This window comes from the organism of the source record quoted next, unplaced genomic scaffold, assembly GCF_019419815.1.
Source record: "Pyrus x bretschneideri cultivar Hongxiangsu unplaced genomic scaffold, Pyrus_bretschneideri_v1 Contig32, whole genome shotgun sequence".
Classification (NCBI taxonomy): Eukaryota; Viridiplantae; Streptophyta; class Magnoliopsida; order Rosales; family Rosaceae; genus Pyrus; species Pyrus x bretschneideri.
In genome coordinates, this window is record NW_025999635.1 from 2693317 (window position 1) to 2709363 (window position 16047).

The following is a 16047-nucleotide window of genomic DNA, read 5'->3' on the forward strand; positions in this document are numbered from 1 at the left end:
TTACAGGGCTGGGCATACCGGCATACTATAAAACGAAGACAAACCATGCCCCAAGTCAGCAATGGCTTCGTCAAGAAAGGTCACCTCTCGAAAAACATTGCGAAAAACAAAATGATCTCAAGTCTCCTGGATTTACCAGCAAAGGAGAAGAAATTTACAGAGTGTTGAATATTAGACATTAGCCCGTCAAGAAAGTAGGGGCGTAGGGATGAAAAACCAAGTCAAGCAGGAGTATCAAGTCAGTTTTGAGAATTAGGGAACAACCTATTCTGAATTTGGTAAAATAAACTACAAAGTCGAAGCTTCAAACAACGGTACAGAAACAGGATACGAACCATAAAATTAGCTCCAAAATTGATCATGTTTCTAGCCAACCATTAAAGCAGTATTGAAAAGATTGAACAATCCTACCTATACTTTCAATGGAAATAAAAATATTACACCCTTCTCTGCAAACAAGGACCCCGTTCTCACAGTTGGTCATATATCCTTTGACAGATTACTTTCAAAAGTAGAATCTCATGACATAGGTACTGTAAGCGAAGGCATTACAGAACCTGAGCAGCCGTGTTCAATTTTTCGGCTAAGGTGAGCTGTGTCCTTGTGATGCTTGACAAGTACAGTAAGAGCAAGTTGTCCTGTAAGCAACAAACAAAAGGACAAGTTTAATGTCAAAGAACGCTCGCCAAACTTATAACCCTAGTATTGAAGAACTATTTTGCATCATTACCCTACAACTGACAACAGGAAGCTGTGAACGACATTGATAATAGATAACTAAAGTAACTGAATTTTTTTGAACTGTATCTTTCATGATACAACAAAATGAACCAAAATATATCGCACCTGCAGGCTGTCATTGATAAGCTTATCAAAAGCTGATGGAGACAGTTTTGGAAGAGATGCGATCGTATCGAAAAGAAATCTCCCTATAGTGTTATCTTGTTCAACACGGCCTTCCTGAAAACATGATACCTCATTAGAATTAAGTAAAATAAATGGAAAGACCAACTTAAGAAGGTTAAGTATCGTTACTAACCACAACATTGTCAACATATTTGTAAACATCATCAATTAAAGCTAGAAGCCGCTCCATTGAGGCTTCCATTCCTTCAAGATCAGTTGGGAGTTTGTCAACCATTGGGGTCTTTAAAATATCATCTGTCATCGTGGAAAAGCATATGATTTTGAATCAGATCTGCATCGTGCTTAAAAGCTCAAACAATCATATCCAAAATTAGCAGGAAGCAATGAGTTCAACCAATTGATGTGAAAAGCACATATAGCACATATAACTAGTTCCTTCAACCGATTGTAACTCTCAGAATTACTAGTTCCTTCGAGTTTCCTCCAAAACTTAGCGTAAAAGTCACTTCTGTTTCCATCAAGTCAGAAAACTATACAGGGAAGATCAAGTGAATGTGTTGGGTGTGCGAACACCAATATGACCACATGATGCTACAAACAGTAAAAGTTTAGAGGGATAAACTTACATCCAACTCGCTCAGCTTCAACCATGCGAAGATCAAGAGGAATTTCTTGAAACTGCGCAGCAAGTTGCCGATCTCCAAGAGACAAATTCACCGAAACATAAGCTTTTATGGTACCCGCTCCATTAACAAATCCAGTATCAACAGTCAAATGAACCGGGTTGGGAGCTTCTCTAGAATAGAATTCATGAAACAATGCACTACCACCAGTAACTCCAAGACCAGTTGAATACCTACAAGTAATGATCAAGGCACAACAATAAGCATTCCAATCAACTTGAAAACTTACAAATCTCTATTACATATGTTTAAAATAAACTAGCATGAACTTTTAGAAATTTGCGAAACTATCATTGGGGAGCATTGAGCTCGCGCTCTCACGTGTACCATGACAAACGAGGATGTTCCCTATTCCATTTATGAATTCGCATTTTTGGCTCTAGTTACAGGTTCCGCACCGAATTAAAACATAATTTACACAGAAGAAGCAACATTTCACCGGAATGAATATCATTATGAAACACGAAACTATTCGAATTCGTCAATTAAAAATGCCTGAAAAGTTGCACGATAATAACTAAGAAATCTAAAGTAGAAAAGATAGTGACATTTACCATCCAACAATGACTTCCTTGGGATTCACCTTCTGGTGGGATATCAACATATTGTGATGGTACTCAATATCTAAAGCAACCTGGAAATTACACACCGAAACAAAACGTCACTAAAATTCTAACACAGGATCACAATTTCATGGTGTTTAAGAAATTAACCACAATTTTCTCATCAACCAAACAGGGGGAAAACCCAAATCACTAAATAATAATAAAATTAAAGAAACAAATGAGGAAGAAGAACCTGCTCGGCGCTCACATGAGGAACAGCGTAGGAGTTTCTGATGTCGACAGTTCCGTCAGGCAGGACGGAGCCGAGGAGCGTGCCGATGACGCGCTCCGACTGGTCGGGACGCCTGACGTAGCAATCGCAGATGTTAAAGATGACGAGAGGATGAACCTTCGCCGACAAGCTCGACGACGGAGACGTCGAGAACTGCAACACGGTGTGCTCGATCGCCGCCATTCTCTCTCACCGCCGATGGATCTGGATTTTGTTTAGGGCTATAAGAGAGTGCAAGCGAGAAAGAGCGCGGAGGATGGAGCGAGCACTAGGGTTTTGGGGGATAGTGAGAGAAGAGAGTATTGGATTTCACTTGTTTTTATTTTATTTTAGGCCTTTCATCATTAAGATGCCCAATTGTCTAATGGGCCTATCTTGGCCCAAATAGGCTTCAAGAATAAGAGTTGGCAAAATCAGAGTCGGATTATCTTCCCTCCAAATTCCCTCCTCCCCCCTCCTCTCTTATTTTCCTATTTTTCTTTCTCTTTCTACAAAGAAGTCAACACAAAATTTTGACGTGCCTTAATTGTGGCCATTCAAATATGAGGAAACCAGAGAGAAGGAGAATTTGGAGAAGAAAAAATTCTACTCCGGCAAAATCTAGGACAAGGGACTTGAAGCCATTTCAATCTTTAAATAAACTTCCTTAAAAATAACATATTATTGGATTAAATATGATTGCAAACTTCATTTAAGGTATGTTAGAGGGAAACAGTGGAGCTAACTTTCACATTTTGGCCAATTGATGGTAGAGATGCACTATTTATGAAGAAAACTAATCACTTCTCAATCTTGGTCATGAACGAATAAAACTTAGCATATTGGGAGACTAAAAAGAGACATGTTTTATTTCCGAACAGATAATCTATTTCTTTCAACTCTGATATATTTTGAAAGTTAATGTTTATTTCTTACCTCAACATACCTCGAAAATAGCAAATTATTAAATTCAATCATAGGCATCAAACCTAGTATCTTCTAAAAGCAAGTTCACCCATCATTGAGCCACTTAGTACTATAGTTTAATGGTATTTCTCTTCACATGTAAATGAGAGATTTTAAGTTTGATTCTCGCCGAATATGAATTTGAACCACATTATTGCTAACTCATTGTAAGTTTTAATCCACTATTCTACTCCTTTAATGTAGATAATACCTTTTGTTAAAAAAAAATTAAAATTTTTTTAAAAAGTCCACCCATCCTTGGATGGCAAGGGTAAGGTCGTAAAAAACAAAGGAAAAGGATCCGGATCAGGACCGTCCATCGAACATTGTGCGGGTTATAAATTATTTTAAAATTTAAAATTAAATGTAAATAATACTTAACGAAAACTGATCGTATATACGATGAACGATCGCGATCACGGAATTCCTATAATCCCCATAAAAAGAATCAAGTGAGGATCATTTTCCAAAAACAAGGGTCCAAAATGAAGAAGGTAATCATCTCCACCAAGCCTGTCGGACTGCCCAGCCAACAAATGCTAATTATTGCAGGAGGGATAGTGAAGTCGGATGTAGCGCACGGAGCAAACATTACGCGCATGCTAGTGCTATATTCGGCGGAGCAGGCTGTCATGTCTTGATAGGTACAAGGAGGGCCACGACATGATTTGATCAAGTATGAATGCTACCATTGCTGATATGAATTTAATTAAGCTTCCTGATGAGCTTTGGAAACGGTATCCATCAGTCTGACTCTAAAATCAGAACCACGACGGTTCCTTAAATTATAGAGCGGTTTAACAAAATATTTTTGAAACTGTTTATTTTTAACGAAAAATTATATTTATATTTTTTTTTGATATTATTTACTATACATTTAAAAAGAGTTTTTCATTAAAAGGAAATTTTTTTTTTTAACTTTTCGTTAGTTTTCTTTAATTATATGAGAGGTTTACTTGGAATGGGAAAGTTTATGAACCGGATTATGAGAAAAGTCGGGACCAAGAGACAAAACAAATAGGATTGAGAATATAACGATACTAGAGAGATCAAAATTTCAATATATTTTTTAAAAAGTAATTTTACTATCAATCGTCACATCATGTAATTTACAAAAAATAGAATAACTACTCTTTAGTCAATCGAATTCATGGTTGTTAATAAATGTATGGTAAATCAAGAATCACAATAATTTGAATACTCTGTGTAAGAAAAATGAAATCCGAATCATATTTATTCTAATCCTCAATGTAAGTAAAACGTGTCATTAGTATGTATGATGTCGGTATATGAGCATCTACAACACCACTAATTATACATTTGTTATTTTAGCATGAAAATAATTCAAAATCTATTAATAGCCCCAGTTTAAGCATAACCATCTCCAACGCAATTAGGCCCGAATTCAACCTTGTGCCTTTGAAAATTTTTGGAAGGGTAAACTCTTTGAAGTAAGCCTTAGTACACAACCACCACAGGGTGGCTCAAGTGACGAATTTTCAGGTCCGTATTCGCACAACACGTCTTGAATTCGATTTCTGACACTAGTGAATCACACGATGGTAATCAAGTGGAGGCTGATATATTTCTGCGAGTCTTCCCGGGCCACGAAAGAGTGGATTGTCGTGATGAACCTACTAACTGGTCCTTTTTTAAAAACAAAACAAATATTACATATTTTATTGTCGGAAGTTGCAATAATTATTGATTTTTTTGTTTGTAGGTTATATATTGATTCCTATAAATAATAAAAATGTTATTTATCATTGATAGTTATTAAGTTCCTATAATAAGAAAAGTCATATATTATCATATATTTTTCATTGTGCGTTAATTTCTCCATATATATGCATATTACGTACATATGCATGTTTATATACTATAGTTACATACCAATACATTTGTATGGACATATTTATACCGATACATTCGTACCGAAAGTTATGTACCGATATATTCTTACCGAAACTTACAAACCGATACTTCTGTACTTATGAGTAATATAAGGTACCTAAAGTTATGTACCGATACTTCTGTACGTATGATAAAATAATATACCGAATGTTATGTATAAATTGATTTTGTTTTGTTGTTGAATTTTTTTAATAATGAGAATTTGAATTTTGAATAATTTTTTATCTATTAATATGATTAGAGCACAAAATAAAAAACATAATTATGGATGGGTAAAGAATTTCGAATGGTAGGTTCATAAATTATAAATGTGCTATAATTACTTAAATATGGTAAGCTTTAAAAATAGGGAGTTATATTATATTTTGAAAACCATTCAGGTTAAAATATAAAAACAATCTTATTGAAACCCTAAAATCTAAAAACCCTTTTATTATTAACAACTCAATCTTTTTTATTATTTTGTTATTTAACTATCAACCACTACTCTCACCAAAAGTTTTGATATATTTCAAGTTGATCTTTCTGTTAAATTCTCTTTATACTTGGTTAAATATAAAATTTGGAGAGTTTTCAAATGGGAATTGTTTTTTGCACTCAAAAAATCTTATTTTACACTCCAAACTTTCTATAATTAGAAAGAAAAATACACTTATGATGAGTGTAGAATGAGATTTTAAAAGTGCTAATAACAGTTCACTTTTCAAATAAATTGAGGTTTCCTCTCTCTCTTTTCTCAAAAATAAAAGAATAAAAAAACTTTGTGGGCATGTCTTTAAATGATATTAGGCCAGTGGTCCTAATCGTATCGACTAATAATTATATTTTTAAATAAATCACTTTAGGTCTAGTTTGGTTTAAAGGATTGGATAAGATCGGATTAAATTATCTATGATGTTTAAGGTATATTGAAAGAAGGGATTACAAAATTGTGTATAACTTACAAGTGGTCGATGAATTATTTTATTAAAAAAAACTTATCTACTGCAAGTCCCCGGTATGGGATGATTTTAAACGATATTTTTATTTTCGCGTCAAATCATTTTGAGCATCTCAAAGGCTTCTACTTTCGTTTTATACCTTAAATTTTAGCCGACTATTGATAATGATTCAGACACGCATCGGCATCTCAGATTCAACTACTAAATTGCTAATGAAATGACATATGGTTTTGTTTATGCGTCTAATGAATTATTAAACATGTAATTAAGCTCAATTAAGAAGAAGTCACCACATCATCGTTGGCTTGGTGGCTACTTGCTACCTAACTTCAACAACTCCTTTCTCTCTCCAATAATTTATTTAAGACTTAATTAGATAAATAGTTTTGTGGTGATAAAAAATAAAAAAAAATTATGATTTAACCCCTTGTGATAAAGTATGTTAGAATTTATACTCAAAATTAAAATTTTCGTTAACTTTATGTTAATTATTAGCATGTGAGCCAGTCTCACGTGTTAACAATTAACGGAAAGGTTCATTTTAGCCTATTATGTGTATAAAGAGTTTCATTCTAACATAATATGTACAACTCACATGCTAATAATTAACAACAAATTGACTAAATTTTCGATTTTAGATATAAATCCTAACACACTTTATCACAAAAGATTAAATCTTCGTTTTTCACCACAAAAACTGTCTTTCAGCTACCCTAACACTACGATAACTATTAATCAAATTAGGCCTTTATTTAATTCCCACGTAAATGGCGACGCGGAATAAAGGTGGGTGTAATTTCTGAAATTGAAAAATAGAGATATTTATTGGTTTACCCATGAACTTGTAAGAAGATGTAATTTTTTTTTTTAATTTTAATTTTAACCGATTAGTTCTTTAAACTATTTAAATTAGTCAATTTTCCTTGAACTTTAGTCTTAGCCATTTACCCGAACTTTGACAAATAAACAATTTCCCCTTTGGTGTTATTTCATTCAAGAAATAATCGGCTAAAATTAAAGTTGAAAGAAAAATTAATTATTTATAAAAGTTAAAAAAGTAATCAATTAAAATTAAAATTAAAAAAAAAAGCTAATAATAAAAATTCAGAAGTTAATCAACTAAAATTAAAATTCAAAAACCAATGCCAAATATGCCTTGGAAAAATTCACAGCCACTTGATGCAAATCAAATGAGCACTCACCATCAGATGATTCAGATGGATGGGATTGGTGGGGCCTCTCCCTAAAAAAGAAAGGATCAGAGGGCCCTTTAGTCTTCAGAGTTGAAACGCATCCATCAACACACATGTTTTTGCTTGCTCATATCACGATTAATTAACAGCTTAATAACTTAATTACGTACAAAATACCCTTAAAACAAAAGCATTACATCTGAGAAAATAACACAAACTCGATTGAAGATTGGCTTGAAAGATGATCATAAAAACGATTTGAGACGTAATTAACGGTAATCACTTGGACTTGAAAGGGATGGCTCTGATCACAACCACGTGGTAAAAAGCTGCAAGTGCTGCCCCAACGAACGGTCCAACCCAGAATATCCACTGCCACAACGAAAAAAAAAATAGAAACTAAAAGTTAGAACAAAAATTCAGAATCCATTGAATGCGCTTTTGAAATTGGAATACAACAACGGATTTTGGAAAGTGCTCCCCACAAAAGCACTTTCATTTAAGAACAGAAGTGCGTCTTGTAAAAGCAGTTTTGGATCAACTAGGAAGACTTACGTGGTCATCCCAGGCATGCTGCTTGTTGTAGATGATGGCAGCGCCAAGGCTCCTTGCTGGGTTGATGCCAGTTCCGGTGACGGGGATGGTAGCCAAGTGCACCAAGAACACGGCGAACCCAATTGGCAACGGAGCCAAAATCTGATCAAAACCCATTCAAAATTCGCAGCCAGTTAATCACCAAACCAATTTAAACGCCAACAAAATAATAAAATCAGGAAGTTCAAGCTCAGCTAGGTAAATGATCGGAGACTAGACATGCGTACCGGAACGTGGGAGTCTCTGGCGCTACGCTTAGCGTCAGTGGCGGAGAAAACAGTGTAGACGAGGACAAAGGTGCCGATGATCTCAGCACCAAGTCCTTGACCCTTGGTGTAACCATGGGCAACAGAGTTGGCACCACCGCCCAGCATCTCGAAGGTGGAGCTCTTCTCGAAGCCCTTCACGACAGCGGCACCGGCGATAGCTCCGAGGGTCTGCATAACTATGTAGAACAGCGCCCTGGTCAGCGACAGCTTCCTGGCCAAAAACAGCCCAAAAGTCACCGCCGGGTTTATGTGACCACCTGAGATATAAACAATAAGATCACCACCGTTAATCAAGATTTATTTATAATTAAGAATGGATTAATGACACGGCTGCGTTTTTTGGGGGGGAAATTAATTACCGGAGATGCCGGCGGTGCTGTAGACGAGGGCGAAGATGGTCCCGCCAAAAGCCCAAGCGATTCCTTGAATCCCGACCGTCGTGCACTTCGACTTCGACTTGACAACGCCCATCACCGTCAAGATTGTGATGTAGAGGAACAGGAAAGTGGCGATGAACTCGGCGATCCCGGCCCTGTAGAACGACCATGACGTCAGCTCGCCGGGCTCGAATAGTGGAGCAGGCGGCGGTTCCTTGTAGTCCTTCCCTTCGTCCTGGCTCTGAGCCGAGGTCCCGATCGGCTGCCTCTCCGAGTACTTGTTCGCTCCCAGCCTAACATCCTCTTCCTTGCCCTCCATTTTCGCTTTACTTACAAGATCAGACCAAGCAGATATCGAGCTCCCGGTGACTGATGACCGTTGGATCTTTGAGATCTGAGAGTGTGAGGAATGGTTGTGTTATGAGTGGATTTACGGAGTGGGACTTATATATAGCACAGCGAGCGCCTGAGTTTTGGAAGCTGGTGAAGTGAGGGAGGGTGGTGGCGGGACCCAACGGCTCTATTAATTTTGATTTTATTTAACTTATTTATTTTTATTATCATGTGAGCGACGAATGATTTTTACAAGTCGTGGTAATTTTTTGCACAGACTTGTTAATTTGATATAAAACAACATAATAATAGTAGATAGTCAATTAATTTGTCATCGAGTCGGATTATTACCGAGTCACATGTTAACAATTTGTTAACAAGTCATTTTGTTATCAAATTAATTGTTAAGAACATAATAAGATAATATGTATAACATGCAAAACGACCCCGTTGTTAGGTCTAGACATTAGCATGACAATTTTTTCATGACACGTTAAACCAATACAAAACAATATGACTTGTTAAGTAATCAGGTTGTTATCATGTCGGCAGTTAACAACTGTTAAGATAATAAATTTGATACGATATAATTTGTTAAAATAACGAGTATAGCACGAAAATAATACAAACTTAACAAATACGATTCGTTTGTAAAGTCTAATTTTCCGGACATTTCACGAAAAGTGACGTGTAAATACGTTAAAGAAAATTAGGTAGTTACTTTCCACGTGGCGCGATTGTGTTCGCAAATTCTCTGAGGTACTGCACCGTCCAATCACATCATCTACAGTTAAATAGTGCTTCAGACTGCGTATTTCAATTGATGAGATGAGACAGAACAACGGGTCTATCATTTGAATTTTGGTTTGGTTGACAAATTGTTGCGCCTAACTGTTATTAATGCGTGGGCACGGTTTGGATTGAATCCGTTTGTTTCTTAGTACGCAATCAAATTAATTGGCGGTGAAGTTATGCAGTGCAATTTGTTTTAGTTATAACTAAATTAAGAGGATATAATAATCAAATAACGATTGTGTCATTTAATCGATTCGAATTATATATAGGTCGCGCTTCATCAAAGCAAATTACTTATAATTTGGTTCGGTTCGTTTAAAATTGAATCAGACGCATGAAATTGGTTTGATTCGACTAATTTTGTACCTACTCTTTAAGTAAGTTATCCATGAATGGAAAAGTAACTCTTAATTGTTTATTGGGTTATTATCTCAAGCAAAATTCAACATCTACTATCGTCTATAGTTAAGTTCATACGATAATGTTTGGATCGTGCTTTTAATTAATCAATTTTTATGCTAACTGCTAGGTGGCAGCAGGTAAAGAAGCCTTCAATCATTTATCATCTGACGTGTTTGATTCTCTCCATCCATTTAATTATGTTATTTTTGTTATATACAAATAATATGAGACCAACCCATGATTAATTTTTGAACAAGGATTGTCTGCCCTTTTACTTTTAGTGTTCTCTTATTTGTGTGGTCACGGTTAAACTATGTCAACATTTTATATTACTATTTATTTTTATGTTATTATCTCTATAAAAATAAAAAATAGAAGGACATCGTAAATGAGGGGGCAGACAATCCTTGTCCTTAATTTTTTCTTACTTCTGCAAGGCTGCAAACACTCATAGGACATGGGGAAAAGATTCTCTTCATTTCTTTCCCTTCAAAGTCTAAGGATTAAGTGATCTGCACTTTTAAAATTTGATCAAATAGTTAAAAATATAAAAGTTAGTAAAATTTTTTAAAAGTTATAATAATTTTTAACCATTTAATCAAATTTCAAATATTCGAATCAATTAATCCTTAGAATTTAGAAAAAGAAATCTAAAGAGAATCTCTTTCCCAGGTATGAACTGCTGTGTACAATGACAAGTCCTCCTTTTGCTTTAAACAACAAATTATCAAGGCTGTAATGGAATCGTGGAATTAAATATGCTATAAAAATTATGGTACCGCACCAATGTCATAATATGTGGCCTCGCATTTTTGCAATGACTTATATGGTTGTTGTGTTGATTTGTTGTGTCTATCGTGTTTTTATTACAAATTTATACTTGTGATGTTTTGTAGGGTAGGACAGTGCTTGTGGTAGCCATATAGGGTTTACTATTGTTTGTTTCATTGCGCAAATTTACTTCAGATCAATTTTTTAGTCACTATAACTAATGTACCCGATTGACAACCTTTGTCATTATTTGTGAAGTTCAATAAAATATTATTTTATCGCTTCTTGTAAAAAAGAAATGCTAAAAAAATCAATGCCAATGCATTAGTAATGGAACCTCATAGTTTAGTTTTGTAGTAATCGCAATGACGTTTTTGGATAATGAAAAATAATGTTGCATGTCGTTGTTATATTTAATCATCTGCCATTCTTTATGGGATAATGTTTCCCCCATTTTGTTGTGCCAGAATTTATAGGTTATATATATAGAATTTGGAGGCATCACATGGGGTGGAGCTTCGATGACCTGGCTGACGGCCCGTCATTTTAACGTTTCAAACTCGAATACATTTTGAGTTTGAACAAATTAAATAATCGTAAATATATATGATTGTATACGATTAATGATAAAAAAGCAGAATTCGAAATCGAAAAAACTACAGTAGAAAGAGGATGTCGTTTGGACCACATGTGCACCATGGTAGTTGCTTGTCAGCTTCACAAGTGGACTCTCAAATTAGTACTGGAACATTTTTTTTTTTTTGCCAAAGGAAAAGTAAGACATACTTTTTCTTAAAGCTCTTAAAGCGTATGGCTTAAAAAAATTATCTTAATTAACATGCTATGTTTTTTTGTTGTTGGCGATGGGATGCTGTATATCATAGCTTGAATTGCATCGCGTAAGGTGTCGCGTGGGAGATAAAGCTATGCAATGTTGCGTTATTTAGTGATTTTGTGTAAATTATTTGAGACTTCCACAGCGGAAAATAATAATAAACACACACACACACACAAGACTTTACTCATTATAATCATCACTATGCAAAATTATCATGACTGTCTCTACCACGTCTTTCACTTTCCTTCTTCAATTTGTTGCAAAGTATCATTAGTTGTATAGTCATTTTCAGTGAATGGATAACTGTGGTGATTGATGTCAGCTAAAGGAACATCAAACAAATTTCGTGTGGGGTATGCCAATATCGCGTAAAAATTGATCATTTTTAGACTATCGTGGTACTTTGCGTTAAATCGCAAAATCTCTTCCGCGTTACATTGCAGTATCATGGGTTTTTTTCTTCAGACTATGCTCTAAACTACTTCATTTCACGAGAATTGGTTAATTAATCTAATTCATATTTGATGTGAAATTACTATATTGTCATGCTTAACCTCGCTACGTAGTTGTAAAAAAATTGATATATCTATCTTCAAATGTAGACTATGTAGGATGGATAACAATGACACAAGAGACAATTATTCTTTAATCAGAAACATAAATAATATAATAAAATGGCTCAAATCTTTTAACACATGGTGACAAATTGCTTATTACATATTTTGATTCTTAATCGTGATTAGGTAGCTGCAGCCGCCCGTTGGATTAGGGCCACTACTTTGCTTCTTGCTGATTTGGCAGCACATGGTGTTTTCTGGAGTAAGCTTGACCAGCTACTCCATGCAAACAAATGAATACAAACGACATTAGAGAAAGAAGAGCCAAACACAGAACTTAAGGTCAGTGGCGAAGATAGAAAATCAGATTAGAATGATCGTTAGGCTATAGAAAGAAATTAGTCTTTGAAGTATAATTTTTTTTTTTTTTTTTTTGGTATTGATATGGAAAATTTTGATCAAACAAGAATGGTGGAGCTTTAAATTTTGTATGAAAAATTTAGTATTGAAATGATTAGATCGTAAGAACAAAACTTGTTTACGGGCGTTGATAAAAAAAAAAAAAACACATTCGAACAAAAATTTAAGATGATGACTTTAAAATTTGATATTGCCCTAGACTGTATACGCCTTTATTTTATATCGACGAGCAAAAAAGAAGACTTAGTTTTAATATGGTAAAAAAAAAAAGCAAATTATAAGGGGTTTTTTTTCCTTTCAATTTAAAAAACAAAGTTTTAACGAAAAATCCACGGTACTGTTCACTTTAACGAAAATCATATTTTTACACTAAAAAGTCAATCATTATACTATTCACTTTACCTTTTATTTTATCATTATCATTAAAACTCAAAGTTTTCAAACCATTTTCATTAATATTCCTTTTAAAAAAATCTAAAAAGTGTTGGAAGATTAGAGAGTCCCGAGTCTAGTTGGAGTTGCAAAACCCCACTAACCAAAAAACCACATGCTTATTTTTGTAAAAGCGTGTAGAGAGTACATACAAAGAGGCGTTGATGTATTGATTAACGCTCATAGCTAATCGAGTGATGTTGAAAATTTTCTGAGAATTCACCTGTGATAATATCTTAAATCAATAATAAATATCTTGTAAAAAAAGTTAAACACGCAATAATATTCAATTGATTATGATCATAATATCTGCTTTAGATAAAAATATAATAATTATAAAACTGCTGCAACTAAAATAGTCAGATGTTCTATCATATTCACATCATGACAGAAAAGATGGAAACAAGTGATTGGGTAATTAGCATCCATCGGTCCTAATCACAAAGTAAGGATAGTTTATTAAATTAACAGAGTCCGACGGAGTGCAAATAATTTATTAAATCCTCTTCCCACACAACCAGTTTTCTCAGCAGGCCAGGCTTCCACCATGAATAGAAGGAGGTAGATTGTCTGGCCTCTTGTTACCGTGCTCTTTTTATCTTCTTTTATTTGTGTTGTCACGGTTAAACCACGTCAATATTTTATATTTTTATTATTTTTTGTCTTATTATCTCTATTAAAAAATCAATATAAAATATCGACGTGGCTTAATCCTGACCGTAAAAATAGGAAGAGACAAGAAGAGCACGGTAACAGGAGGGCAGACAATTTGCCTCCGAAGTAGAATACAGTAGTGTAGGAGTTATCAAGCAACAAAACCCACTATGCGACTCAAAAAGATATATAAAAAGAAAAGATTACTTATAACAAATCTTGAAACTTAATTAAACTTTGGTTGCAAGCAACCGACTAATGAATCTCCTTTGTGGCAGACATTATAATCAAAGCATGCAATCATAATTAATCTCAGGTAAACCACAAATAATGAGGATTAGTTGGTCATGTTGGGATAATTTCTATACAAACTTTAGTCTGCCCTCACTCCTACAAAATTTACATTTTTTATACTATTGTTTGGACCTAATATTATGTCTTCGGCCTATGCAATTAAGGTTGTTGGATAAACAGAGTTCTAGACCGTTGGATGTTAGAGATGCTAAAATAATTTTTGTTATTGTTGGAGATATTTGATCATAATAATTATCTCTTAATAATGTATTGAATTATCTTCGCACTTTCTTGTTGTTTGGGATTGAAATAACAGTTTAGCCCAAAAATGAGTTAACCCAACTTGAAAAGCCATGAACCTCGGCCCAATAATGATTCCTCTGGCCAATGGGCTGTCAGCCCAAAAGAGGACTGATTTGACAGATCCTTATGGAAGTAGGATTGTGAAAGATTAAGTTTAGACGTGGCTCGATCGAGGTGAACTGAATTTGCCAAGGATGAAAGCTCAGTTATCAATTAGTACGACCGCATTTACAAAAAGAATGTAATTAGCTCATAGTTAGTCAGCTTGCGCTACGTAAGTTCTGTAATTCTTAAAGTCAAAAACTATATATTAAGTAATTAGCTAGACATTCGGATCTTTGATTGCCTCTAACAAGCAAGAAACAATATAACTAAATAAGTGCGAGCCAGAAACACAAAAATAAACCAATCACATATACATAACCAACACAACAATTTATTAGGTTTACTTAATACGAGCTATCTATCTCCCTGAGTTCTATCATATGCATATTTTCACAGAGATAAATTACAATTTAGAAGCGTTCAAGTATCTTCCTCACACGTAAGTGACCTTTACCGTAATAGTGGAAATGTGTTGAGTCTTTTGCAATACGGCGTGAGTTTAAATTCTGTCAATGGCTAACCTAACATTTAATCTAACAAAATCTATCGTTGGATAAAATTTTAAAAAAAAAAAAAAAAAAAAAATCTCTGTCACACTCACTCGTAATCGCTCGTAAATAGGGTTAGTTCACAAATCTTGAATCATATGATAAATAGAAAACCAAAACACGCAACTGACGCTATCGCTCCAGTCACTCAACGGGAGCTTTCAATCTTTCTATAAGATCCGACCGCTCACCTACATTACACCGACCCGTTATTCCTCAAGGGCCTCAACATATAACTAAACATGCATCAACTAAATCATTCATTGAAATTTCTTATACAACTCTAGAAATGGATAGCCAATCTAACATAGCGTTAAAGCATATATTATCATGTATTTGTCTCTCTTTTTTTAAACTGTATAAAGTCGTTCTCTTTTGGCATTTCCTATCTAATCATATCTAACTATTAGCGTTTATTAGGTTTGGGAGGAGAACATACTTTGTGATGTCCTGTATCGACCCATCGGTCTGGATCTGGTTGATGTACATTGCACTTAATTTGTAAATTTTGTTTCTTTTTTTCTTCAAGTGGTGTTATTCTTATCATCTACTTCTATCATTTTTTAAATAAAAAGAGGATCCATCAATGCATGTAAGTCTTATATTTATTAAAAAATAAATAAAAATAGAGGATAAGAATACAAATTTTTTTTTTTTTCCTTCTGATAATGAAATCACCAATTCAAGAGAAATATTGTCCAATATTTGGGAAGCAATAATGCTATTTAAGTAAGGACCGACTTTCACCGCCCATTCCATCATTCTTCCTCCCTTGTCTTTGCAATGCGTATGGAATTCATGTTTTTAAATTCAATTATTGACCACTGACCGACTCCACTCTGGCCACTAGGGCCTACCCATTCACGTTTATTCCATCGACTTGACGCACGATATTTGAATAGAATGTCTGTACGATGCTGAGGAATGAGTTGGAAGTTTAAAGTAATTGACCGAGTAACATGGCTGTGGATTGGA

At 34.6% G+C, this 16047-nt stretch overlaps 2 protein-coding genes across 3 annotated transcripts; both read right to left on the reverse strand.

Annotated features, from left to right (window-relative positions):
- Positions 1 to 252: 252 nt before the first annotated feature.
- On the reverse strand, positions 253 to 2685 carry LOC103936430 (eukaryotic translation initiation factor 3 subunit F). 2 transcript variants are annotated; one of them, XM_048590377.1, is made up of 6 exons: positions 2364 to 2685; positions 2105 to 2184; positions 1494 to 1723; positions 1040 to 1161; positions 847 to 960; positions 253 to 638 (listed from the first exon to the last, which is right to left on the reverse strand). In XM_048590377.1, the coding sequence occupies exons 1-6, from the start codon at positions 2568 to 2570 to the stop codon at positions 549 to 551; spliced, it is 843 nt and encodes a 280-aa protein (XP_048446334.1). In that variant the 5' UTR covers positions 2571 to 2685; the 3' UTR covers positions 253 to 548. The 2 variants fall into 2 exon arrangements, with proteins under 2 accessions (XP_048446334.1, XP_009344541.1); XM_009346266.3 differs by having other exon boundaries at positions 2349 to 2684.
- A 4799-nt stretch (positions 2686 to 7484) lies between these two features.
- Positions 7485 to 9030, reverse strand: LOC103936441 (probable aquaporin PIP1-4). The gene is made up of 4 exons (XM_009346277.3): positions 8603 to 9030; positions 8202 to 8500; positions 7936 to 8076; positions 7485 to 7752 (listed from the first exon to the last, which is right to left on the reverse strand). The coding sequence occupies exons 1-4, from the start codon at positions 8937 to 8939 to the stop codon at positions 7660 to 7662; spliced, it is 870 nt and encodes a 289-aa protein (XP_009344552.1). The 5' UTR covers positions 8940 to 9030; the 3' UTR covers positions 7485 to 7659.
- Between the last annotated feature and the right edge of the window lie 7017 nt (positions 9031 to 16047).